The 26,856-nt window shown below is 39.3% G+C and overlaps 1 protein-coding gene across 2 annotated transcripts; it reads left to right on the top strand.

Annotated features, from left to right (window-relative positions):
- Nucleotides 1–20: 20 nt before the first annotated feature.
- Nucleotides 21–10,886, top strand: CCT8 (chaperonin containing TCP1 subunit 8). Of its 2 annotated transcripts, XM_036379912.2 has the most exons (16): nt 21–152; nt 1,885–1,975; nt 2,612–2,691; nt 3,890–4,039; nt 4,300–4,480; nt 5,185–5,246; nt 5,922–6,059; nt 6,489–6,667; nt 6,784–6,850; nt 6,931–7,018; nt 7,157–7,272; nt 8,531–8,602; nt 8,773–8,937; nt 9,338–9,457; nt 9,897–9,995; nt 10,651–10,886. In XM_036379912.2, exons 1-15 carry the CDS (start codon nt 93–95, stop codon nt 9,987–9,989), a joined length of 1,662 nt encoding a protein of 553 aa, XP_036235805.1. In that variant the 5' UTR covers nt 21–92; the 3' UTR covers nt 9,990–9,995; nt 10,651–10,886. The 2 variants fall into 2 exon arrangements, with proteins under 2 accessions (XP_036235805.1, XP_036235814.1); XM_036379921.2 differs by lacking the exon at nt 9,897–9,995.
- Nucleotides 10,887–26,856: the final 15,970 nt, after the last annotated feature.

The raw sequence follows: 26,856 nt of genomic DNA, 5'->3' as shown, positions 1-26,856 counted from the left end.
CGCCCCGCGCATGCGCGGCCCCGCGCTCCCGCCGTGCCCCGCGCGCTCCCGCCGCCGCCCGCCGCCGCAGCCGCGCACGGAGCGGAGCGGAGATGGCGCTGCACGTTCCCAAGGCCCCGGGCTTCGCCCAGATGCTCAAGGAGGGGGCGAAGGTGAGACCGCCTTTGGATGGACGCGCGGATAGATGGACGGACGGGTGCGGGAGGAGTCTCGGGGTGGCGGTGCGGGAAAAGCCCCGGCAGGCCGGCAGGGCCCGGCGGCACCACGTGTCCCGCGGGGCGGGGGCCGGGGGTTCGCGCCGTGCCCCGCTCCCGGCCCGGGGCTGCCCCCGCTCCCGGCCCCGGGCGCTGCGGGGATCGGGGCCTGCCCGCCCTGCGGGGCGGCGCCCGGCGCACGCGGCCTTCCAGAAATCTCTGCGGGCCGGGATCGCGCTGCCCGCCCTGCCCTGGGCCTGGGCCTGGCCCTGCCGCTGCATCCCGGCCCCGGGATGCGCCAGGGCCCGGCTCTGGTCCCAGAGCTCTGGCAGGGGCTGGGCAGCAACATTCAGCCTGTAGTTGGAGCTGCTCAGAAGTATCCGGGTCGTTCTCAATTTTTTTTTTTCTGCTACCTTTGTAATCGATGCAGAACAATTAAATGTTTTCTATATATTTGCTTGCCAATAAATCCAGTTTCACTGTATTTAATGTTAACATAATTAAGATTTTGGTAGAGTTGAAGGACTGTGTTTTAATAAAGGAGAAGCTTTCTTTGAAAAGTGGGCAGAAAGCAGGAAGGTGTGGTGTTTTTTCTTTTTTATTCATGGAATCAGTAGAAGAGTTTGGATTGGAAGGAACCTTAAAGATCATTTAGCTCCAAGCTCCATCTGGTCTTGGACATTTTTCTGGGAAATCTGTGCCAGAGCCTCACCACCCTCACAGGGAAGAATTTCAGGGCTTCCTAACACTTAATCTAAACATCCTTTTTTCAATGTGAAGCTATTGCCCGTTGTCCTGTCTCTCCAGGTCCTTATCCAAAGTCCCTCTCTCCAAGAAAGAGGGAAAAGAGGAAAGTTTTCCATTTGCTACTACTTTATAGAAAGAAGAGTGAAGGTAGCAGCTCTGAAATCCCTTTGTGTTTCTTTTTAGAATCCTTCTTGGAGCCAAATAAAGGCAGACGTTCAGGGCAGGGGCAGAACAGGGAAGCAGAGTGGCCTCAGTGGTAGAAAATTCAAGGCCAGAACAGCAAGAGTTGTCTTCTGCAAAACGAGGAGGCAGCTGGCAATCTAAGATGTTTGGTTATTACTACTTTTCTCCCTTCTTAACAGGCTGCGCAGTACTTTTTATCCTGCTTTTTCTTTCTTAAGGTCCTTTCTGGGGATCCCATCTTGTCTTAAGGTTTCCAAACTGAAGCCAGGCTGATTGCCTTCTCAAGCACAGATATTTTGCTTAATCATTCTGCTTCTGAATTTTCAAACTGCACATGTTTTGAATGTAGCACTGAGTTAAATTATTTTTGTAGCATACAAAGGTGCGAGTAAAGAAGCATGTACAGAAACCCTTGCCCCTCTCCAGCTGGGTCTTGGTTGTTTTCTCTTTCTTTTTGGCATGTCACAAAACTATTTTGGAAGACTGTGGGGATGCAAACTGTATTGCAAGTCAAGTCACTGTTCACATTTTTTCTTTGGAAGCTTTTTGTGCCTGCTGAGCTGCCTAGTTGAGAAGGTGTACACAGTAGCTCTCACTGTCTTTGGGTAAGATTTGGTGTATGTTTAAACTGTATGTGAAATATCAAATGTATATTAATAAGTAACTTTGAGGGACTCAGAAGATTGACACTGCTTTGACGAGAAATTACTAATTCATCACTTTTTTTTGTTATCCTAATTCTGATCATTGTTCTCTTTAGCATTATTCAGGATTAGAAGAAGCTGTCTATAGAAACATCCAGGCATGCAAAGAACTTGCTCAAACCACCCGTACAGCATATGGACCAAATGGTAAATAAATCCTAAAATTATTGCTGCATTTTTGAGACAAATGCTATGTATGGAGGCTAAACATACCCTGACAAAGAAGCAGCTGTTTGTTTCTGGGGGAAACACATTGGACTTGCTCTAAAACTGCAGATATGTGACTATTTCTTTGTGACTGTAGAAAACAGATTTTGTTTTGACTGCTCTTGAGTAATGCTCAAGAGTTCAGTTGAGTTATGCTTGAGTTATGCTTTTGCCAGGTTTTTGTAGCAGTTACTGTGTTCTCTTTGAAACACGGTATAAAATATATGAAAAAGCATAAAAATTAAAGGAAACATGATAACATGGTAGGTAGTCATAATGAACATAATCTTGTTCAGTCAGATAGTTGGAAACAAAATATTCTCCTGTATCATTTAATTAAATTATGTGCTGGAATTTCAGAACAGAAAACTGCTTATTCAGAAATTACTGATTTTTCCTTAATGTCCTACACTTCAAGTATTATTTCACAAAAATGTTTTGAAGTTCTTAATTTAGAAACAGAGCTAACCACTTTAATGTGCAAGATACACCTGAAAGTTAGGAGACAGTGTCTGTGTTCAAAATACTGTTTGCATAAGGAATTATTTTTATAAATTGTTTTGTTTCCCCATTTAGGAATGAACAAAATGGTTATCAATCATCTGGAAAAGCTTTTTGTTACAAATGATGCTGCTACTATCCTGAGAGAGTTAGAGGTAAGTTTTCTTGCTTCAGTCAGGTGAGAACCAGAGTTTCTGCTTATGGGCTGTTGTGATTCTGACTGTCAGTAAGGAAAGGTCACTCTGACAGATTATTTACATATGTCACTTTGGAACTCATTTACTTTTTTCACTGAATTTGAGGTCCACAGTGAAGAATATAATTCTTTTGTGAAGCAGCATTAATAATTGTAGGAGATGCTTAATAATTCCTTACTTTCCCCCAAAACCAGTAGGTTTAAAAGAGGCCTATGTCTAGAAATGCAATGGTTTGGAAAAGTCTGCCTGACATAGCTGTTGAGTTAATCTCCCAGTGTTGTTGCTTGACATGTTCTCCTGACTGCTTAGAATCCATCAATTGAATTTAGGAATCTGAGGCTGTAGCAGCACACTCATGTAAATACTGTGAAGGTATGAAAAGACTTTCCTAATTCTTCCTGCGACTTCAAATTTATATTTGTGACATAACACAGATATTTTACTGAATTTTATACTTAGTGATAGAGACTGTGTAAGTATGAAGTATTTACTTATTGAATACATTGTGTTGGTGTTCAGTATGAGTAAAGTTACTGTGGAAGTCTCAGTTCTGTTTTTAAAAAAATATAATCTGCATACTAGTGACCTGCTCTGATATGTTTTGTATGTTACTTTCTGGTATCAAATGGCAGGTATAAATATTCAGGAATATGGTATTTTATTGCATTTATCTATTTGAAAGAAAAGTGAAGCAGTGCAATCTTTAAGCAGAACCCTCCCACACTCTCCCCTCTTAAAATGAAACTGTTATTTATATGTGTATTTTGCATGTTCCACATGAATTCAATCTGAAGATCTAAACTCCAGAGTGTTTTCCTGTTGCAGAAATCAGTTGTGGAGCCACTGCATCCTGTGAAAGTAGCTCAGAACCAATGTCAAGGATATCTAATTTATGTTGTAGTGGCAATGTTCAGTTCTCTGATTTTTTTTAATATATATTTCTGCTTTTTCTTACTAGAGAAGTTAGCCAATTAAGAATATCTGTGTGGCTCTCTTTTCCAATTTTGTGCATTCTTCATATCTCTAGGTACAATTTGAGACATCTAGTATCAGTCTTCCAAATAAGAGAGCTTAGAAAGATGCATAGGAAGTGCCTGAAGCTGCAGTCTTGGGTGGGGTGTTTGTTAGTCACCAAGATGTGTAATTTCTTTTAAAGGTCCAGCATCCTGCTGCGAAAATGCTTGTGATGGCTTCACACATGCAAGAACAAGAGGTTGGAGATGGAACAAATTTTGTCCTTGTTTTTGCTGGAGTTCTTCTGGAGTTAGCAGAAGACCTTCTGAGGATGGGGTTGTCTGTCTCAGAGGCAAGTTATGTTCTCACTACAGTTCACAGAGCTTGAATCCAGATGGCTGCTTATCAGTGTTCTTGGGTCATAATACTGTGAAATCATCTGCTTTCTTCCCACCTAATTTTTTACATAAAGATGTTTGAAGGGGAACCGTGTGTTCTGCTGATGGCTTGCTTCCCTTGTAAACTTGCATCTGTTAAAGTTTTATGGCTATTTGAAAAGCAGTTAAAAGCAGTGTGAAGTCTTGTAGTGAATATTTACTGTTTGCTGCACAGGTGATTGAAGGATATGAAAAGGCTTGCAAGAAAGCCCTAGAAATTCTTCCAGATTTGGTGTGCTGTTCTGCAAAGAACCTTCGAGATGTTGAAGAGGTGGCATCTTTGTTGTACACGTCAGTCATGAGCAAACAATACGGCAATGAACGGTTCTTGGCAAAGCTTATTGCTCAGGCCTGTGGTGAGTGGGGCTGGAACAGCTGAAAAACTGAGTGGGTTTGGTTATGGTCCTTACATCTTCATGGAAGATAGGAAGGATGGTTAGTTCAGCAGGTTGGGTTGGATGGAATGCTTTACCTCTGAAATGAGGGTAATATTCCTCATGTTGAACTCTGCGTTGGCATTGTAGCTCAGAAAAGGTTTGCCTTTCCTACTAGGCATTTCTAGAAATAGCTTTCAAGCCCTTTTAGTGCAGAAATCCATCTTTCTCCCTCTTTTTACGTCATAAGGAGGACATACTGTGCTTCACATAAGCTGGTTTTAGTCACAGCCACAGAACAATGGAAGTAAGACTGTAGTTCTGTTAAGTTGTTATCCCTGTAGATTTTTGGGATAGAACCTTCATTTTTAATTCCAGTGATTTCTCTAAATACTCTGGGTTAGACTTACCTCTTGACTCCACCTGTATGAGTGCATATTTGAACAAAATTAACGGAGCAGCCTGAATAAATGTTTCTTTCTGATTATTACATTTTAAAAACAAAATTTCTCTTTCTTTTTATGCCAGTTATTAGCAAGTTATAGTTGTCTTGAATTTAGGCAGATACCTCAAACTACTGAAATCAAGTAGATCAGAAAAATTCCAGGCATTATTGATGGTGTCATTGTTCTACTTTATTCATTAGGCAAGACATATTCATTATTTTTCTTCTTTTTTTTTTCCAGTTTCTATTCTTCCTGATTCTGGTCATTTTAACGTTGATAATATCAGAGTGTGCAAAATTGTGGTAAGTTTGAAGTAGCTGGCTTTACTGTAATTATTAAGGTAAATAGTGTAAAGAGGGTTCATCTTTGAACTTCCAGAGAGTCTTTTCTCATTTTGTTGTGGCAGGTGTACTAAATTTTGGAAATTAGTCTTTCTCTTGTTTAATGCCCAGTAGCAGCATTCAGAAACAAAAATCATTAATATTGGAAGTGATCTAAAATATGAGCCTGTTAGACAATATTTGTTGTTGCTGAATGAGCTGAAGTCTCATACTCAAGGTGTTACATACATCCAAATGCTTGTGAGGTCTGCTTTTCAGGCAGAGTAGGGCAGCTTTCTGACCACAAATGGTCAGAAATACAATGTTCCCCCATTCACAGAATCAAAGAACAGTTTGGTTTGGGCTGGAATGTGTCTTAAAGATCACCCAGTTCCAGTTCCAGCCCCCTGCCATGGATAGGGCCATCTTCCACTAGACCAGGTTGCTCCAAGCTCTGTCCAGCCTGGCCTTGAACACTTCTAGGGATGGGGCAGCCACAGCTTCCCTGGGCTGCCAGGACCTCACCACCCTCAGAGGGAAGAATTTTTTCCTGATGTTCAATGTAAACTTACTTGCTTTCAGTGAGAAACCATTCTCCCTTGTCCAGTTACTACTTGCCCTTGTAAAAAGTCTCAGATTCCATTTATTTCCTTTCAGGGTGCTGGTATTTCTGCTTCCTCAGTACTGCATGGCATGGTTTTTAAAAAAGAAACTGAAGGAGATGTTACTTCTGTCAAAGATGCAAAAATAGCTGTGTATTCCTGCCCTTTTGATGGTATGATAACTGAAACTAAGGTATGTTATAGCTCAAAATAAGTTACATCTCTATTTATGCATATGTGCTCTTATTTTTAGACTTAGCTATAAATATTTTCGACACTTGGTGATTGAGATATTTTGGTGAATATTGATTTTCTTAGTATAGAAAAGTTCTGAACCTTGATTGCTTCACAGGGTTTTTGAGATGGGGAGATGGTGTTGGTTTTTTTGGGTTATTTGAGCCAAACTATGGCTTGAATTTCTGAACCCCAAGGTTGTCTAGAATTGCCTAGTGATTTCATTTTTTTTCTCTCTTGTTTTACCCTGTTGCTTGGGGGAGCGTGTCAGTATTACAAAACAGGATGACTTAAGGGTTACAGATAGGTTGGGAGACAAAATGGTTTGTCAGAAACTTGTAGGTATGTGGTTTAATGCTGCATTTTCACAGTGTATGTGTTTTACTAGGGCACTGTCCTAATAAAGAATGCTGAAGAACTGATGAATTTCAGTAAAGGAGAAGAAAATCTAATGGATTTGCAAGTCAAGGCCATTGCTGATAGTGGTGCAAATGTAGTAGTGACAGGTGGCAAAGTGGCAGATATGGCTCTTCATTATGCCAACAAGTACAATCTTATGTTAGTAAGGTAGGTACTAGGAGAGCATGAAAACATTTGGACTACCAGATTTATGGAATGTACTTGCCAAGTTAAGACAATATTTTTGCACGTGTTAACATTGTTATGGAAACTTGTTTTTAAAGGTTGAACTCCAAGTGGGACCTGAGAAGACTGTGCAAAACTGTTGGTGCAACAGCCCTACCCAGACTGGTATGTACTTCCCAAATGAGGTGCAGGAGGATGAGAACTGATGAGCAGGTTCAGTTCTTAACTCATGTTTTTCTCTCCAGACTCCCCCCACTCTTGAAGAAATGGGTCACTGCCATAGTGTGTATTTATCAGAGGTTGGGGATACACAGGTTGTGGTGTTTAAGCATGGTATGTATGTTCTGTAGAACTGCTGACACTGCTGTTCTATGTATGTTCTGTAGAACTGCTGACACTGCTGTGCTGTGTTTCTATGTGCTTTGGATCTAAGATTAATGAATTAATTCAGTAATGCATGTCTCTGAACAGAAAAGGAGGATGGAGCCATTTCTACTATCCTCATTCGTGGATCTACAGACAATCTGATGGATGACATAGAGAGAGCCGTGGATGATGGTGTCAATACTTTCAAAGTACTCACAAGGGTAAGTAACGAGAACACTGGGGTTTTCAAAAGTGAGCAGTGGATCAGTTTGAGGCAAGGCTTGAGCCTGCTCTGTGCTCATTTGCTACCAAAGGCAGGAGATATTAATCTGCCTAGGTGCCTTCTGGAGCTGCAGAGTGGCTGTGTGGTACTGAGGTGTGGAGGGCTGTGTAGAGAAGACTGATTTTGTTGTGAGCACAGGGTACGTGGAAGGTGGTGTTTACCATGAACTGCACTCAGTTTTCCACTAATGAGTGAGTGCTTGGAGATGGATTACCTTTACCACTTTTTAAAGACAGTCAGCTCTTTCTTGACTTACTCCCTAAATGTTTTGTAATGTTCCTTGGAAAGCAGGCACAGAAGAAAAGCTAGATAGCTTTGTCACTTGGGATCAGGAGAAACTGATTGGTTGCAGACTCAGTTTCTAGTTCATTGGTGATAATTCATGCTTCCTCCACATAACACAGGTAGGTTTTTATGGATGGAAGAGCTCAGTTTTACAGAGGATTTTTTTTTGTGTGAGCAGTTTATGTGGTCTTAAATATTATTATTTAATTTTTCTTCTTTTTATACAAAAAGAAATGTTCCTGTATTTACTTGGAAAACAGCATGCAAAAATTGTTACAACTGTTAGTATCTTAATATCCTCTACATGCCAACACATGGACATTGATTTTGAGTACAGAAATGCTGTGCATTTATGATTGTCTCCAGGAGTTGTGCTTTTTTAAGATTTATGATGATTACTTTGTGGGCTAAGAGACCAGAGTTAATAAGTAAATTCTGGTTTGCCAAAGGATGTACAAAATGCTTAATTTAAAATGCAAGAAAACAAAACAAAAAGTCCCAACACCTCGTAATACCTGTTGAGATATTAAACTTAGTGTACAGTAGATTGGTTTCCTGGATGATATTTCCCACCAAAATAATGGAAAAAAATGAGAAAATCTAGGAATGCTGTTACAGTTAACCAGGAGTTGAATTTTTTTTAAAAAGCCAAAAAATCTGAGACACAAAACCCACTGCATTATTATTTTGGTTTTTACAAAAGAAGCTGTTTTTCTTGAAAGACATTGGAGCGAATGAGTAAATTCTGGCAGATTTCCCTTATAATGCATGTTTGTTCTGAAGTGGATTCTAAATAAGTCTGTGTGGAATAAAGTTCTGTTGCATTCTTGATAGACTAGAAAAATTCTAAAAAATAAGAAGTAGTGGATACTTCAAGCAAAACATTGTGTTTTGGTGTGGTCTTTCCACAGGATAAACGTCTTGTTCCTGGAGGTGGTGCAACAGAGATTGAATTAGCCAAGCAGATCACATCTTATGGAGAGGTGAGGCAAACAGCCTTCTTGGCTTTTCATCTTCATCCACACATCTTACAAAAAATACAGATAATATTTCATACCAACATACATATTTGTGTAATAACAAGTGTGGGGGGGAAATGCTTCCCTGTCTTACAGTTTTTGAAATGCTAATACAGTTTTCACCTTCATTTTAGACTTGTCCTGGGCTTGACCAATATGCTATCAAGAAGTTTGCTGAGGCATTTGAAGCCATTCCTCGAGCACTGGCAGAAAACTCTGGAGTAAAGGCTAATGAGGTCATCTCCAAACTTTATGCCATGCATCAGGAAGGGAAGAAGAATGTTGGATTTGATATTGAGGTAAGTAGTCTCTGATGTTACTTGTTGCCCTGCAGTGCAGGGTTGTACTTCATATTACGTCTATCAGTATGAAGTATTTATAGATTATTTTAAATTGTTGGGAGCTCTGTGTTGCACAGTCTAGAATAATAACTTTTAGGAATTGAAATCTTTAAATGTTCTTTTTATCAGCAATCAGTTCAGTTCAGTATAGTATAATGGCCTTATGTCAGAGGTGGAGGGGGATACTGAACTAATGTGACAGGCAGTAGGTCTTCAGAAATTACTGACTTTGTCTTCCTGCTAATGGATTAGGAATGAAGATTTTCTAAAGGGAGAGAATGAGATTAGAAAAGTGATACCACCTTGCTAGGTGAAAGCCTGAGAAAGTTTTAAATGATGTTTTTTCCCCATCTGACAGGCTGAAGCTGCTGCAGTGAAGGACATGTTGGAAGCTGGTGTGTTAGACACGTATCTTGGAAAATTCTGGGGTATCAAGCTAGCTACAAATGCAGCAGTAACTGTCCTAAGGGTTGATCAGGTAAGTTTATGTGTATTTGGGTGCTGAATTAAAACCTGGCAGAATCCTCCTGCAAGTAGGTGGAATCTCTCCTGCAAATGGAAGGTGTAAACATAATGCTACTTCAGAATGTGGTTTGTTCATTTCTGGAAGCCAGGAAGGCATTTATTCAAGAGCTTGTAATCTGGAATGTGGCTGCTTCTATAGCAGTACTGTTAAAGTTTGTTGGGATTTTTTTTTTAAAGATTTTGTTGATATTTTGAAAAAAGTTTATATTTGCATCCAGAGAGTTACCCTAACTTCTGTAGGAACAAGCATTAGTAGAAGAAACTTCTCTCCTATATTTTTACATGAAAATCCAATTTTTAGGAAAAATAGAGCTTACGGTCTTGAGGATAAAAATCTTTCATTATTTTGTGAAACTTCAGCAAAAATGAATTTGCATATAAAATTTTTGTAGATTATTATGGCAAAAACAGCAGGCGGTCCAAAAGCCCCTAAGCAACAAGGACATTGGGATAAGGATGACTGGAAAGATGAGCCTGAAAACTAGAGTGCAGTAAGCTCTGTGTGTCTAGCAGAGAGGTATCTGTGAGTGCATGCATGAGTTCATTGACAAGCACATGGAGATTGTATGCTCCTTGAGAACACGTAACACTGCTGTCTTCTGCTGTGTGCTGATTGCTACGTCCTGTATTCGTGCCCTTTGCAAATGGATTCTGCTCCTGAATCCAAATTTTCATGGGATGATAAGTGCAAGTTCAGATTTGCCTTACTTGTCCATGTAGCCAGGGCAGAGAATGAGCTTTAGCGTGGTAGGACTGATGGACTTCATGGTTTTAAAGTGTGATACTTGGAGACAGTAATTGAGAACAATAGCTTTGATAATCCTTTCTGTAGTGTGCACCCTGTAAACTAGTCTGCTGTTGGCCTATTTAAGCACTCACTTTCTGTAGACTAACTGAAGTCTTACTTTGCATGCAAAAATGAGGTAAAATACCTCTTTTTACTGTATCAGGGCTCAGCCTCTAACATTCTCAAGGAAGAAAAAAGCTGTTAATATCTCAATTAGATGGATATTCACTGGCTTGGGTTCAGAGTAGGGAAATTGCATGGATGTAGTGAATGCTAGCAGTCAGCATCATGTGGCTGTAGGAGAAGGGTACAAGCCTGATTTTAACATTAGCTTTTTCTACTTCTCTATTCTCTTCAAGATCATTATGGCAAAACCAGCTGGTGGCCCAAAGCCTCCATCAGGAAAGAAAGACTGGGATGAAGACCAAAATGACTGAACAATTTAACTGTATTTCTTAAGTGACATGACTTTGTGAGTTTTTTAATATCCCAGTTGGAGCCTGTCACAGTGTTTTGCTCTTGCCTTTAAATTATGAACAGTGTCCATTGGAGTGCAGAACTTCAAACACCTCAATAAATGTACTCACTGTTAAAATGTTGACTGACTTCATTTGGAGCTGGCATGACATGTCGTTCCCAATCTGTGAATGTGTAGGGGATGAATGACACTGTGGGTATGATGGGCTGACCCTTGGCTGGCTGCCTGATGCTCTCCTGATGAAGAAGGAGGCAGAATTTCTCAGGGGCTGAGTGAAAGGGGGAGCTCATGTACCAATTCCTGTTGCAGGCACAAGAGACTCAATGTGCAGGGAGGCTGACCGTGAGCCTGCTGCAGGGAGCTCATGAGCTGCAGTTGTTGTGGCTCTTTGTGCTCTTATTTGTGCTCCTTGGCCAGTACCTGAGTGTAAGCAGTCAAATGAATGTTGAAATAATTAAGTGCTGACAGCAGGTCTCCTGCATTAAGTATCCCCTTTCCTGAACCCCACTTGGAGCACTGTGTACAGATGTGGTGCCTCAAACATAAGAGAGACAGAACACTGTTAAAACGAGTCCAGAGGAGGGGCACCAAGTTGATAAGGAGACTGAGCACCTTCCCTATGGACAGGGGCACAGAAGGTCAGGGCTGTGTAGCCTGGAGAAGAGAAGGTGGTGTGGAAACCTCACAGCACCTTCCAGTGTCTGAAGTCACTACAGGGAAGTTGGAGAGGGACTCTGCATCAGGGAATATAGTGACAGGACAAAGGTGAATGCCTTCAGAATGAAATAGGGGAAATTTAGGGTTGGTACACAGGAAGAAATTCTCCCCTGTAAGGGTTGTGAGGTCTTGGCACAGGTTGCCTAGAGATGCAGTGGCTGCCCCATGCCTGGAGGTGTTCAAGGCCAGGCTGGAGGGGGCTTGGAGCAACCTGGTCTTGTGGGAGATGTCCCTGCCCATGGCAGGGGTTAGGAACTGGATGATCTTTAAGGTCCTTTTCCCCCACAAACCAATTTATGATTCTATGATTCATTTTTTTTACTTGCATCTCTCACCTCACTCTTTTAATTCCCCATGCTCTCAAAAGGGCGTCCTGACAGCAGTGAACTGCATCACATTCTGATGACCTTAAAAATAAATGCTGAGCAGTGCTAGCCAGAATGATGCAGAGGACTGGAATCTTTCAGCTGAAGCCCTCTGTAAAGATTAATCTTAGGAAGTAAACAGCTTATGTGTCTCCAAGTAGCTTGAAAGGAGAACTGCACTTGAAATCCAAGCCACTTCAATAATTAATCCTTTTACTACTCTTGCCAGCGCTACTCTAGCTCACAACCAGAAGGGAGTGGAAGGCTAAATCAAGTCTGGAGCTATCTTATGCCTAAATAAGGCTGCCATACAACAGCTCTACTAATGCTGGCTTTATAGTCAGTTGTTGGTGAGGCTGAAAAATAAACTCAGCAAGTTTTCAGAAGGATTGGCATACTGCTATAGTCAGCTGCACAAGGGCCACTGCTGATGGCTCTAAGGGTTACAAGAACAAGATGCCCATTTCTTAGTAAAGCTCTTGTGAAAAATGCACTGAATGCAAGCAGCTGCTGCTCTAGCTTGGCAGACCCAAGATTTTATTCACATGAAAGCCAAAATGAAGCTTGTGGAGAAGAGAGCTTCCAAGTTACAAGTCAGTGCAGGACTACTGGTCCATATGCCTGCTGTGTGGAAAGGCTACATGGGGCTGCCTGTAGTGGGAGTGAGCCAAGCACTCAGCCTTGCCAAAGTACCAGCAAAAGAATTCCTGGAGCATTTGCAAACTTGAGAGCTCCTCTATTGGACATAAAGAGAGCTGAAGCTGCAATTGTTTTGGCTCTTAAGATGAAGAAACAGCTTATGTTTGGAACCCAGGTCTAAAAAACACATGGGAACATGATAGCCAAGATTAACTACAGTTCAAAAGTAGAGCCAATTGCTTTAAAGTGAAAAACCTGCTGATCAAGATTTATATCAATACTAGTGATTTGCTCATTCCTTCTCAACTATATCTATATATACAGCATCAGCACATTCTCTCAAAGCGGCAGAGGCTGTCGTTACAGTGAAGCGTTTCCAGCTGCAGTTCTGACAGATGTGCCAGGACAGAAGGCATTTGTCAACCTACCCTCTTTTCCTGTGCAACCTGCCATTCGCATTGCAAATATTTTCACATTCTTTCATTGTTGCCATGTCCAAGCAACTAGAGATTACACAGATGGCAGTGTCAAGACAGATGTTCTCAAAGTACCTCCTTTTCTTAACAGCTTTTAAACTGTGCACACTGCTCCGTATCTTCTTTCCCAGATAGACCTGCCATCACTTTTTCATTCTCATATTGAAATATTTACCAATATAGCTGGATGGGACGTGCCTGAGCTTGTCTGGCCCTTGGTGCTGAACCAAATAGCAGCACTGTGGTGTTTTCACCCCAGAGACACTTTTGGCAAGCTGGGTGCTGCAGCTGAGCACGTGGAGGCAAGTCCAGGCATGCAGGAGCTCTGGTGGTGGTGGGATGGAGCTTCCTCTCGTGAGGTTTACCTCCGGCGGAGAAGCTTTAAGGTGATGGTGAAGGAAAGGAGTCGGTTCTGATGGAGGATTTCGATCCAGAGCTTTATTCCTGGCCCACAGGCCTCTGAATGGAGCAACAGCTCCAAGAGAACTCTCTGAACTGCGTGGTTGCTGTTCCTTTTAACCCCGGGGAGAGGGGGAGGGAAGGGATGGGAAGCACACCAAAGAGGTACATGAGAGGAGGTCTTAAGGGACAAAAGACACCTGGATGGCCCAGTGCCCCCCCAGGGGTAGAGGGCATCCTTTGAATCTGCCTTCTGGTATTCCAGGATTGACAGACAGTGCTGGGAGGGGAAAAGAGAGGTGACTGACACACCTGGGAGGGCATTATCAAGGGAGGGACCCAAGGTTCTGAGGAAAATCCTGAAATCACAACGCAACACTCTCAGATCTTTGTTGCAAACATCCAGCAGCTGTTTGCACAGAAAAAGGCTCTAGAAATAAAAGCGAGCCTTGGGCTGCACCTTCCGCCTGCCCCACCTAAGCTACATCAAACTCACCAGTGCACTCTGTCCTTCCCTTCTCCGCTGCATCTTCCACTGTGTTCTCTGGATCTCGGAACCTAAAGGTAGGCACAGTTTTTTCCACAGAGGGGTTGGAAGAGGCATAGGTAGCAGCACAAATAGCGCTCACTGAACTTTAATCCTTACCACTGCCATCATGAGTCTGGTTGGTGGGCCAGTAAGAGTCACGCTCCTTTTACAGCTGGTACGCTGCAGCCACCAGCCCGGTGCCCTGTGGCTTCGTTCTTCCGCTCTTGTAACCAGTCCTGCTTCTACTCTCCCGGAGGGGAATAGGCATCTGTTTCTCACACAGAAATAAATGAACTTCAAATATGGGATTATTTCCTATTAACTGTATGAGTCAAAGGTGATGGATTTGTAAGAAATAGTTCTATTATTATTGTCTATTATGTACATATAAGGTTTTTTTCCCAAAACAAATCAGATTTTGACTTCTGATACTAGATTTTTGTTTACCATAAGGGAAGTAGTAAGAGCAAAAAAAAGGCAGCTGGAATGAATCTATGCTTTTTGAGACACCTTACCCTTCAGTTGAATGACTGTTACTCTGAAGCAAGACAGAAGATTTAAACTGGTTTTACCTTTATGGAGAGATAAAACCTAAACCCAAAATTTTTTGCCAAATGTTTTGGGAAACTGCAGTGCAGTATTTGCATTCACAGAAACTACTAATCAATGGAATACATGATGATGTCAGTTCAATACTTTTCCATATCTTGAAAGGCTGGACCTCCAACCTCTCAAGATATGGAACCTCTACTTTTCCATAACAAAAAGGAGAAAAATAACTTCTTATTTTATTTGTTCTATACTACAGTGAAAGAGTGGCCTATGTTCTGAACAGAAATTGTATAGATAGTGTGGTTTGGACTAAAATGAGGCTTTAAATATAATAAAAAATGTAATTTCACAGGGACAAAAATGTTCAATCAAATGGCATAGACAAAACCATTGAAACAGCATGGCAACCAAGTCAGGTGCAGTTTAAGATAAAAAGTAGAAACTTCATTTTCTCCTTCACTATGAAATTAAGTAACAGTTGATACCGTATGGTATTATTCATGACTCATACAGAACAGTCTAAATATCAAGAAGGGATGCATCTGATTTCAATAAAAATTTCAAAAGAAACAGGGTTTGGATCCAGTGTAGATACTGGTCTGTACCTGGCAGTGCAGTTTGCCCTACAGATGGAATGAAATATTTGACCCTCTGAAATTCAAGGAAATTTATTTCAGTGCAATCTAAGAACTGCGGGAACTAAGATAACTCTACAGACAAACACATTGAGTCGTGCTTAAAAAGATACAGCAGTTCTAAAGAAATCAATTTTGATGCAGTTACATGTTATTTTCTGTAAGGGACGCTTCTTGATCTCAGGCTTAGATAGGTTAGATAATAGGGATTTCTATGTTTATTTAAGTATCAGTGAACTTTATCTTTGAAGAAATCACAAGTTTTGATTAAAAAAAAAAAATAAAGATATGTGTGGGTGAAGAGTCAAAGTAGTCTATCAAAAAAGGAAGAGACTAGTTCTGTCCAATAGATAACCTGAAAGGACACAGATGATAATGTTATTCCATCTTACTCAAAATCATAACTGCATTTTAAGCTTAAGAGGAAGTGTTAATGTTTAGCAATACATACTCCCATCCTATACTCACTAGAGATGAATGAGCATTCAAAGAATGAGCAAAATCTGCAATTAAAAATCATTTTTCATTTGGACAGTGTCATTGATCAACACCAGCTTTCAGGAGTATATTTGATTTCTATTAAAATTATTTATTTTCTATTCTTATTAAGTATCCACAGAAAGATCCTTCAGCTCCCATTCATGTGCACACCCTGTGATCATAGACCAGACAGGGGTTGTCCATTTCTGAGCTCCTTTCTTGATAAAATTTGCATGAGCATGCATAATAATGGTGAGAAAATAGTGTATGCTTGGTGTCCTAAAAAAAATTTATCTAAAAGTTCAGCTGCCCAATACTTCTATAGCCAAGAGAGAATTCCTAGCTTGTTAATCTGATATGCTAGTTTGTCTCCTTTGATTCTTCTGGGGAGCCTGGTTTGATCATGTTTCCAGATATACCAGGTGCCTAAAGTGCAATTGAAGGTTTCTACATTAGGAAACACTGCAGCTAGAACAAATAGAAAGATGTTAATGTCACTAATGCTTTTCCACTCTTTTTGGAAGAAGTCAGTTTTTATAATTGATAATAATGGGAAAAAATTCTCTCCAGTCATCAAGGAACGGAGTTGGAATTTTTATGCACATTTTTCATCTTCACATGAAGATGAAAAATATGCATAAAAACTATGCACATGATTTATGAAGTTTTGGAAAATTATGCATTGCCTCACTGCATTATCACAAAGCATATTTATCATGGTTTAGTTTGAATGACAAATTTGCCATTTCTTTCTCTGTTATTAAGATTTAAGAAACTGCAAAACCTAAACCAAAATCAAAATAAAGAGATAAAATAAATGATGTGAAACAAGCAAAGTAGTGTAATTAGATGTACTGTTTAAGGAGGTATATTCATTGAAGCAATGAAATTATGTTGCTTGAAGAGAATATAAATATTTTCCCATTAACCTGCTATTTCTTTAGCTGTTGTTAACATTCAAAAGGATTTGGCCAAAGAAGCACAGGAGCTGTTTTGAGATCTTCAGTGTCATGGAGGAGTCTTCACAGCTGTACACCAGTAGGGGATGCCAAAAGAAAGTGTAAAAGTCATCTTGTCCCATGAGCATATACCTCAAGGTATTTAATACCTTAGTCTTTGAATTCTGAAGTCAGAAAGCTGAAAAAGAGTATTAGTAGAAAAAAAAATCACAGAATAATCACTACAATGTAGTGATTAGTAATCAAGATACAGTAAAACTTTGTAATGGAAGAAGCAGACTACCTTATTGGTATGCAAGTAGTGCTCTGAAAAATTTGAAGATAATAGGACTATTACACATAATAAATAGTAGGGTTGTAAAGAATCAGCCAATATGTATCACCACGGGAAAAATATCCTTTTATTTTCTTTAAGGAAGTATCTGGGTTTGTATTTATGAGTTTAAACCATCACAAGTATATATTAATTCACTGACATTTCTCTCTGAGTTTGGCAATTGGTTTATAGGTTGCCTTATGATTTATGATGTCATTTATAACATATCATTTTTAATACATTTTTCTAATTGAAGTTCTATTTATATGCCATATGGTAATTAAAACAATTACTTATATGATGTATTGGGTTGAAATGTCATTTTGCCTTATGAATTCCTATTGACTTGTTTGTTGTTTTTAATGTACCTTTTCTTTGCAGCATTGGCATTCTGTGGTGCAGTTGTATTAAACTAACAGAGCTAGGCAGGCATTCAACCAAAATACTTCAGTTCTATGATGCTCAAAATTGTGAAATGCAACTGCTCAGTTCCAGCAGTAGAATTTACAATGCAGATGATTAAGTTTGCATAAACTGTGATTTCCATAAACCTCTTTGAATACTGGAGTACTCCCCATGGAAAACTGAAAATAAGAAAGGGATAGACTCAAGTGGGTTGTCTGAACTGAACTGTCATGGTCTGGGAATCCCAGAATCATTGGAGAAAATCCAGAGGAGGCCACGAGGGTGATCAGAGGTCTGGAACACCTCTCCTATGAAGGTAGGTTGAGAGAGTTGGGTCCATTCAGCCTGAGGAGAACTTACAGCACTCTTCAAGTATCTAAAGGAGTCTACAAGAAATCTAGAAAGGAATTTTTCCAAATGCATGTAGTGGCAGAACAATGGGGAACACCTAGCAAATTACAGATCCATCTACTTTCTATTGATCTTGTAAGATTAATCATCCCAGCTAGCATTTACACCTCTAAAAGTTATGGGAGTTTGAGAGAAGATGCAGCCCCAAAGAAAAGACAGCTTTGGAAAAGAATGTAAATGAAGAAAATGAACTGGTATCCATATGTATATGTTGCATGGCTATGTTCACTATGGCTCAATTCGTTCAGCAGAGAGCTGTTTTTAGTGCCGACTGACAGTTTTTATGGCTTGTAACTTAGGTTTCAGTGCTGTGCTAATCAGACCTTGGTGTCATAAATACTTTGCAGAGTGGCATACCTGACTTTGACAGAATAGGGTACTGTCACCTTGACACTTCATCCGCCTCACATATATGTGTCCGGACACTGCCTTAAACTTAGCAGGAGAATCTGAAAATTACCAGGAAGTTGAAATAGATGAAACTAATGTGTTTATACAAAGGATACCAAAATATTTTTATGTTTTATGTAATATGGTATCTTTTCAGAAATTTTTAAAAATATCCTGTAACTAGCAAATATATTCTCTTCCACAGTTCAGCAGGCTACATTACGTTATTATTTTCATTGTTCAAATTCTATTTCTTGAAGAAGCATGTTGATTACTTTGTATCTACAAGGTTATTCTTTTCTAATCATCTATTGCACAAATGGTAGTCAGTTGTGCTACATTGCAGCATCAATTCAGTGCATCAAAAATCTGTGCATAACAGGGAGACAAGCCTCCAATCTTTAGGACTTCTGCTAGCTTTTATCATGTTTCATTTGCTTCATAATTCATGTTACTTTCTTTCTGATTTCTTAGAAGTTGATAAAGAAGAATACACAGACTACTTAAGTAATAAAAGTGCAGAACCATTCTTCTATACAAATTAGCTGCTGAAAAAGTTAAATTTCCCTTCTTCCTAATGCTGTCTAAATCCCAGTTTCCAAACATACCCTCCATCAAGACACTGGACATCTTCATTTCTCCTCTATCTGCTGTTGTCAATCCACACATTTGCTCAAATTAAGAACTCAAAGAACAACTTTTAAAAGAGCTTTTCTCTGGACAGGAGCATACCAAAAATATTTCTGTTACAGTGGGAAATAAATAAATAAATAACATATTTTATCTCCTTTGCATGGCAACAAAGTCTTCTACCTGGGAAAAATATACTATCAAAGTATAAAATATATTTGAACAATTAGGTTAGTCAGGTAGAAAAGAAGAACAGGTTCTGGAAATATCTTTTGATGAAAAGAATTTATATTCACCTTCACTGATTCCCTTCTGAAACACATTTAACTTCATTCTTCCTTTACATGTCAATCTGTCTACTCCAGCAGAAGCACAGTGGCACTCCTGTTCTGCAAGGTCTCAGAAGTTAGGGTTTCTGAAAACTTGCTATGGACTTTTCTAGTGTCTTTTGGCCATTAGAAAATTTAAATAATAATTTGTTCCATTCTTTCTTATGTAGTTCACTATCTATACAGGATGTATGTTTTTGCATTTGCAGGAAGTTTGTATGGATTTGAAAAGTATCCTCATTCCAGAGCCACAAGAACATTCTCATACCCTTTTTAATCATCTTCAGACCAAGCAATTCTCACAATAACCTAACTCATGAATGACTTGCAAGGGAGTTGAAGAAACACAGCAAAGATAAGTAGTGTTCAACTGCAGAGAGATGTTTAGGAACACCATACCCTAATATTTTAAATTAGTAAGCATGAATGGATCACATTTTTTCTCCTTAGTTGACTACAGAACCAATGTTACTTTGCAGGACATTGTTTGGACTGAAGATGACACTGGCAACTAAGAGCATGGCTACATAGAAGGTGCTACTTTTAGACCAGAACATTCAACTACTTAAAGGCAGATAGGAGAATAGCTGGCTAGTGACAGCTCTGACAGGAACAGTCTGAGGATTACCCCATGGGAGCAATAGTAACACATTTTAATTTTAAAAAACCATTCATTTCAGAGGACCAAGCATCAGTAAAAATAAAAGGTCAAGTAAAGACATCCTAGTGCTCTTCTGGATTTGCTAATTACATTTAGACTCAATGTTCTTAAAGGTCTTTTCCAACCAAAGTGATTACATAATTCTCTAAGTCGCACATCCTGCTTGTCCTGGTTTTAGGCAAATTTGGGAGAAAACCTCCAAAGGGGCCTCCCAGAAAGCAAACCCACACGGCCCCTCCCTGTCATCATGATATTTTCTGAAAAATCCCTTTGCCAGGATTTTTCTCCTGAGAAGCTGAGAAGCCTCAGAAAAGCAATGTAAACAATAATTATCTGATTGCTTAGAATGTGGTCTGGAGGTTGTTTACCCACAGGTGCATCTTTAATTGGTTCCATGTGAATTGTTTTTAATTAATGACCAATCACCATCAGCTGTGTTGGACTCTCTGGTCAGTTACAGGTTATTATTCATTCTTGTTAAGCCTTCTGATGTATCCTTTCTTTATTCTTTTTAGAAATAAAATAAAATAAGATATAAGCCTTCTGAGAACTTGGAGTCAAATTCTCATCTCCCACCTCATCCTGGGGACCCTCACAACACCACAACACCTCCCCACAACCAGTTTGGGAAAAATTTCCTCAGAGAAAAGTGGAACAAACCTGTTTATTTAAACAGGCAAAGCACTCCCCAGCACAAAATGAACAATGCCAGATGACAAAACTCATCCACCCCTCTGAAGAGGACAAATTCAGGAACTCTCTCCTGTGGGTGCTCGCTCTGTTATCAATCCCTCTGGCTCTGGGAAAGGCTGCTGCCCAGAGCAAGCCCCAGCGGTCACAAAGTGCAAGCTCTCAGTGCTCCCCAGGTCCCAGAGCAGGTTAGAACAGCTCCAAGAAAAGGGAAAGAAAAACAGTCCAGGGAAAACTTCTCTGCCTCAGTGTGGTGTTGATGGGTCCCCAGGATGAGGTGAGAGATGAGAATTGACTCCATGTTCTCAGAAGGCTGATTTATTATTTTATCCTATTATAGTATACTAAAAGAAATTATGTACTGAAACTATACTAAAGAAAGAGAAAGGAGACATCAGAAGGCTAGACAAGAATGAATAATAAAAACCTGTGGCAGACTCAGAGAGTCTGACACAGCTGGACAGTGATTGGCTATTAAATTAAAACAATTCACATGCTTAATAAACAATTCTCAAAATCACATTCCAAAGCAGCAAGACATGGAGAAGATGAAGCTTCCCAGGAGAAGAAATCCTGGCAAAGGGATTTTTCAGAAAATACCATGGTGACACCTCAGCTAGCTAAACTAACTAAAAACCAAAGGAGCTCACAATACATAAAAGTTATTTATAGACTATAAAGTCTTACATAATTTTCTAAGTGCCTGCAGATCACTTGCCTTGCTCCTGAACATGCTGCAGCTTCATAAGATTTTTAGCTCTCCAAAACCAGCTTTTGGCAACAACAGGCTGAATTCCAGAATCTGCTCAGGAAGGCTCCTTTATTCTGGACTATGCCAGTACATGAGGCTTTCTGAAACAAGGCACAAATGTTGAGTTTTATTAGTTTAAAAAAAAAAAGCATCAACGCTGTATATATAATGAACCTGACCCCTATCTAAACCAGCTGATACAAAGGCATGGATGATTAAATTACTCTTTCAGAAGTCACAGAAATAGGTCTGTCTCAAACCCTTCTACATCTTCTCTTTATAACCTCTCAAAAGTAGATTCAAAGATAGGGTCTGTACTGCTGTACCTTCAGTAACTGTGATTTTTTTTTCCCCTCCACCAAAAATCACACAATCAGCTAGCTGTGAATATGGGTTAAGAAGGAACTGGATCATCCAATAAAGTCACCTGAAATTGAGGTGAGCAGCTGCCTCTCTGCTGAAAGAATATCCAAGGTTAGAATTTTGTTTCTGATAATGAGACACTTCTAAGTATGGAAAAGTCTCTCGTGTCTTGCTCATCTTCTGGGTGGGGCAAGATTTGTGGTGTTCCTCATCCTTCAGCATAATGAATACACTTACCTAAAATACCTAAGCTGGGAGTGATTTTTCATGTGTTGAAGAAATTCTAAATCCTCTCTTGTGCATGTATATATAACCTCTTTGTACTCTTCCTATACTCGCTTCACTGAAGCCTGCTCACAAAGAAATACATGCTTTTTCCCCCAACTTTCTGATGACCAAGACACCAAATGCTTGCAGAGGGGAGGAAAAATAATTAACTGAAAGACATCCCCCTCTGAGAAGAGCTCAGCTGGCTGCTGCAGCCAATCTACAGGAAGAGAAATACAAGCTTCTGTCTTTCGTCTTGTGCATGATCTCCAAAATACCTGACCAGCTAGAGAAGAATGGAAGGTTCATTGAGGAATTCTCTCTGCTGCTCTGCAGTGGGAAGCACTTAGCTGGGTTTCCTTCACCTGGCCATCTGCTCTTGGGGTTTTTAAATAAAAACAGCCTAAAGACTCTGCTTTGTCAGGTTTGACTCACAGACAATACAGAAAGCATCAATTCCTTCATGATAGGATAGTAAAAAGGATTTGTCAAAACTTACTTGCCATCAATGTCAGCAAAGCACAGAAGGGCAGCCTCTGCCAAGGCTTCTCGTGAATCTGCTTGGGGAAGGAAGGCAGGTGGAGGCAGGCAGGAGAGAAGTGCAGTGGAACAACTGTCCCAACACATATGTCCCTATATGTCCCAATGGTTTTGGAAGCTGGTTGCACTCCCTGACCTATTGTATTTGCTGGGAATGTCCTGATAAAGGCAGGAATGATGAATCTGACTCCATGTTCTCAGAAGGCTCATTTATTACTTTAAAATACTGTATTATATTAAAGAATACTATACTACACTAAAGAATACAGAAAGGATACTTACTAAATGCTAAAAAGATAATAATGAAAACTTGTGACTCTTTCCAGAGTCTCGACACAGCTTGGCCCTGATTGGCCAAAGAGTCAAAAGAGCTCACACCCGAATCCAATCAGGCAATCACCTGTGGGTAAACAATCTCCAAACAAATTCCACACAAGCACAACACAGGAGAAGCAAGTGAGATAAGAATTGTTTTCCTTTTCTCTAGGGCTTCTCAGCTTCCCAGAAGAAGGAAGGAATTTTTTCAGAGTGTGAATGCTACACCTGACCTGCCAGTGATTGCAAAATTTTGCAGTCCTGTTTTCAGTGGAGGTTGTAGTGTCTTAAAAGGAACAGTTTAAAGGGTAAACCTTATGTCAATAGTGGAGTAACATTCCTTAGCTGCCAAAGTCTTGAAAAGCTCTCTGCTTTGCATCTCATGAACTGAAGAGACAAAAAGAACTGTCCATAACAATTATTAGGAGCAAGTGAGGAATGGCTACAAAGAAGACAGAGCAGAGGGTACATTAAATGTGTGTTTTTTTAGGGTCAAAAGGCAGACAAATTCGGCACATTACCTCTAAGAGGCAATAAAGAAAGTAATTAAGAGCCTGATGCAAATAAACAAAGACAGTGATATTTTTTACTCCTTCATTTTTCAAAGGGACTGAAACCAACCTTGCTTTAAAAGTCACATCTGCTTTGTCACAGTAAACTCAGTTTAAGGGAGAGATGAAAAATGGACAGACATCACTGGAAGACTTGGTACAGGTAAAAGAGTTTGAAACCAGTGTGGAGTGTTATACAAGATACACTAAAAGGAAACTGATCAGAAAAAAAATAAGAACAAAGGGCTTTTACAATTACCTACAGGTCAAATTCTACCATTCAAAGGCTTGAACAGAGCTGACACCAACACCACAGGAACATGTGGCATTTATTATGTCTCTGTTTTGCCTTAACTGCGATTCTCTCCTTTTTGTTGTTCCATTTTCTTTTGAAAATTGAGAAATCTTTTTCTTTAGGGGCTCACTGTAAGTTGAGATCCAGGGAAATCCATCTCAATGCTACACCCCACAGAAGATCCCCCGACAAAGCTACAGAGTTTGCATGGGAACTGAATCAGGAATGCATAATTTACATTCACTGCAGTCTAGTAGGTAGCAGTACCTCAAACAGGAGCTCCTCCAGACATGGAAACAGCACCTATCCTGAAGTGGTTTGTGATGTTCAATCTCCTGACACATCAGTGAAAACTCTGATTGCCAGGAATCTCGTTGAGATCCATTGTTTTTAGGTCCTTTTGTGAACACAATATTCGGTATTAGAAATAACAGCTTTGTAAAATACAGACAGAAGTGTAAACTCAGTTGTGTATGTAAACACCTATGATGGAATATATTTGGAATTCATTCAGGACTGCATTTGCAGAAGAAAAATTAGAATATTCTCTAGACACTGAGACAAAATACTTCAAACAAGCCTCTGCTTTTCTCTTCACGTTTTACAATGACAATTTTAAAACAAAATACCCAAACAGAGAATAAAAAAAAACCCTGAAGTTCCTAAGCCATGTGTATTAAAGGCAACTTTGTGCAATGTTACTTCAACAGTTATCTTTTTTTCTCAAAATTAAATAGGATCAAAATTCTGTACTTTGATGTGAAGAAAAAAGACCCAACATCCTAACAAAATTCCAGTTCCTAACTGGAGATTATAACCAATGGTATGTCAATTATGTTTTCTTAGAAAAATACGAATTATTTATGCTTCTATGCATATTTTATAGCATTTTTCCCAACACAGTAGGGGAAGATGAAACCATAATCACAAAGTATTGGTTTCTGCATCAAGCAAACAAACAGAAATGAATGCTGATTATTAAACCAAATGTCTCTCATGAAACCAAAACCTCCACTGGCAGCATTCTCACTGCAAACAGTGGCAGATGCTAAATTTATCAGCATCAAAAGACTGAAATCATTACTGATTATTTCAAAAGTTTTAATTTCTTTGCATCTGTATCAGATTTTAAACTCACATGATAATGAGACAGTCACATGTTATCCAGTACTAACACAGCTGCCTGCAAGAATGGGTCCCAAGATGATCCACTGCATCCCAGCTGAATCCTCCTTCATAAATTGTGAAGTGATTAATTTCTTTCTTGGTACAAGCAGAGAGAGGTACAAGGAAGCTGTTTTCCCATGGGAACACTGCTACACTTCAGGGTTTGATTTTTTTAAAAATAACTAGTAATGAAACTTCACAATTTTTCAGCATCTTGGTTGCAGAACATCTCAGAGCCAGCAGACTGACACTGAGGAGCTGCATCTACAATTTTACACTGTTTCAACAAGTGTTTTTCCCCTTTCATTTTGCATGGTAAGATATATCTGACAAAGTTACTGTTTTCAAGTTCTGTAGTTCAAACACAAATATTTTCAGATCTTCATTCACATAGTTAAAAAAAATCCTCACCTGGCATTCCTTTTTGTCTGTCTTCAGACTTAACCTCAGATGCTTTCCATGTCTCCTACCTATGAAGCTGCATCTAGAACCAAACAGAAATTTAAAATTTAAAAAAAGCTATTTTTCCTTAACTGAACCCTTATCTGCAAACACATGCACAAATAATGTATATTCTATGCTTATTTAGAAATACACAGTAAATATGATTACATATAATTAGTTACATGTAATTAGATGCCATATGTAGATCCAATTCGAGACAGCATTACTAAGTTTTGCAAAATGAATCCAAACTCTTATTCTCACATAACCTGAGGAAAAACAGCATGCGAAGTCCTATTTTTTCTCTACAACCAATTATATAAAAATATCACTGTTATAATCAGCTTTTCTCTAGTACACCTGCACTGAAGTTTATTTCCTCACAGCATTTACAATTCCATGGAAACAAGTGGATTTTCTTACCAGCTACTTAGAGGTTAATTAGTAAAGTAAAACTGTGGCTTTATAAACTGTAAAAATATCCAATGGCAAATACTTAAAAAAACCCCACTGAGTCAAAAATTGCCTGAATTCTGAATGTGGGTTATTGCTGTTTAAAAATAAAATTTTTGCTTTCATATCAAATAAGTTCAGCTCAAAACATAATTATACAAAAATATTTTATTTATACTTTATACTTTATACTCTGTATTATGATGAGAAATAATTTTACATTTGTTCAGTAGCATAACTATTTTCAAATAAAAAATGTCTTCAAAAGGCCTCAAAAATAAGCACACCACAGACTTCGTATTCTTCCTACTAGAGAAGGAAAGTGCTATTGCCTGGAAAATGTCAGGATCAATCCACTGTCTTCCTCACAGGCCCTTAATTCACCAGTGAGGATCATACATGTTACATAGGGACAACTCAACTCTGCTATGAGCCTCAAACTTTAAAATTATACCACTCCCCCATATTTTGCTCAAGAGCTCAGCATTATCAATTTGAATTAATTATGGAAAATAACCTTCCAGCAGCTAAGAACACTTAAAATTACACCTGACACATTCATACTTCATTTACTTCAATGACAGCATCTCTGTCACCTGTTAGGTTGGTGTGGGAAGTGCTGACAGAAAAAGTTTTAGGGCAAGTCCCAAATTACAAAACTTAGCCTATTTACTCACACAGAGTATATGTGAGATATTCCATTCCAATCAAACCTCCAAAAAAGCAAAGAAATACAAAAATGCCCAACAGGCTTGTGCTCTGCCTTCTCATTTTCTTACCTCCCTTTGAAAAACAACTCTTGACCTTGTTAGTTAAGACTTGGCTTTCCACTGGTTGCCTGAGGTGAAGTTATGAACTTAGAAATCTGAATGATAAATTCCCCAAGCTACAGCTTCAAACCTATTGGCACAATTACAGTTTATACATATGTCACAGACATATTTTATGAAAAATCCTTTTGCTAGGATTTTTCTCCCGAGGAGCTGAGAGGCCTCAGCAATGAAATGTGAACAATAATTATCTGCTGCTGTGGAATGCAACAGGTGCATCTGTGATTGGTCTCATGTGGTTGTTTTTAATTAATGGGCAATCACAGTCCAGCTGTCTTGGACTCTCTGGTCAGTCACAAGATTTTATTATCATTCCTCTCTATTCCTTGCTAGCCTTCTGATGAAATCCTTTCTTCTATTATTTTAGATAGTTTAAATATATTATTTTATTTTTAATACAATATATATCATAAAATAATAAATCAGCCTTCTAAAACATGGAGTCAAGATTCTCATCTCTTCCCTCATCCTGAGACCCCTGTGAACACCACCACATATACATGTTAAGCAGTTCTTGTATTTAATTCA

This window comes from Molothrus ater, chromosome 2 (genome assembly GCF_012460135.2).
Source record: "Molothrus ater isolate BHLD 08-10-18 breed brown headed cowbird chromosome 2, BPBGC_Mater_1.1, whole genome shotgun sequence".
NCBI classification, from domain to species: Eukaryota; Metazoa; Chordata; class Aves; order Passeriformes; family Icteridae; genus Molothrus; species Molothrus ater.
Note: the sequence above shows the minus strand (reverse complement) of the source record. Positions and strands in the feature narration are given on the sequence as shown.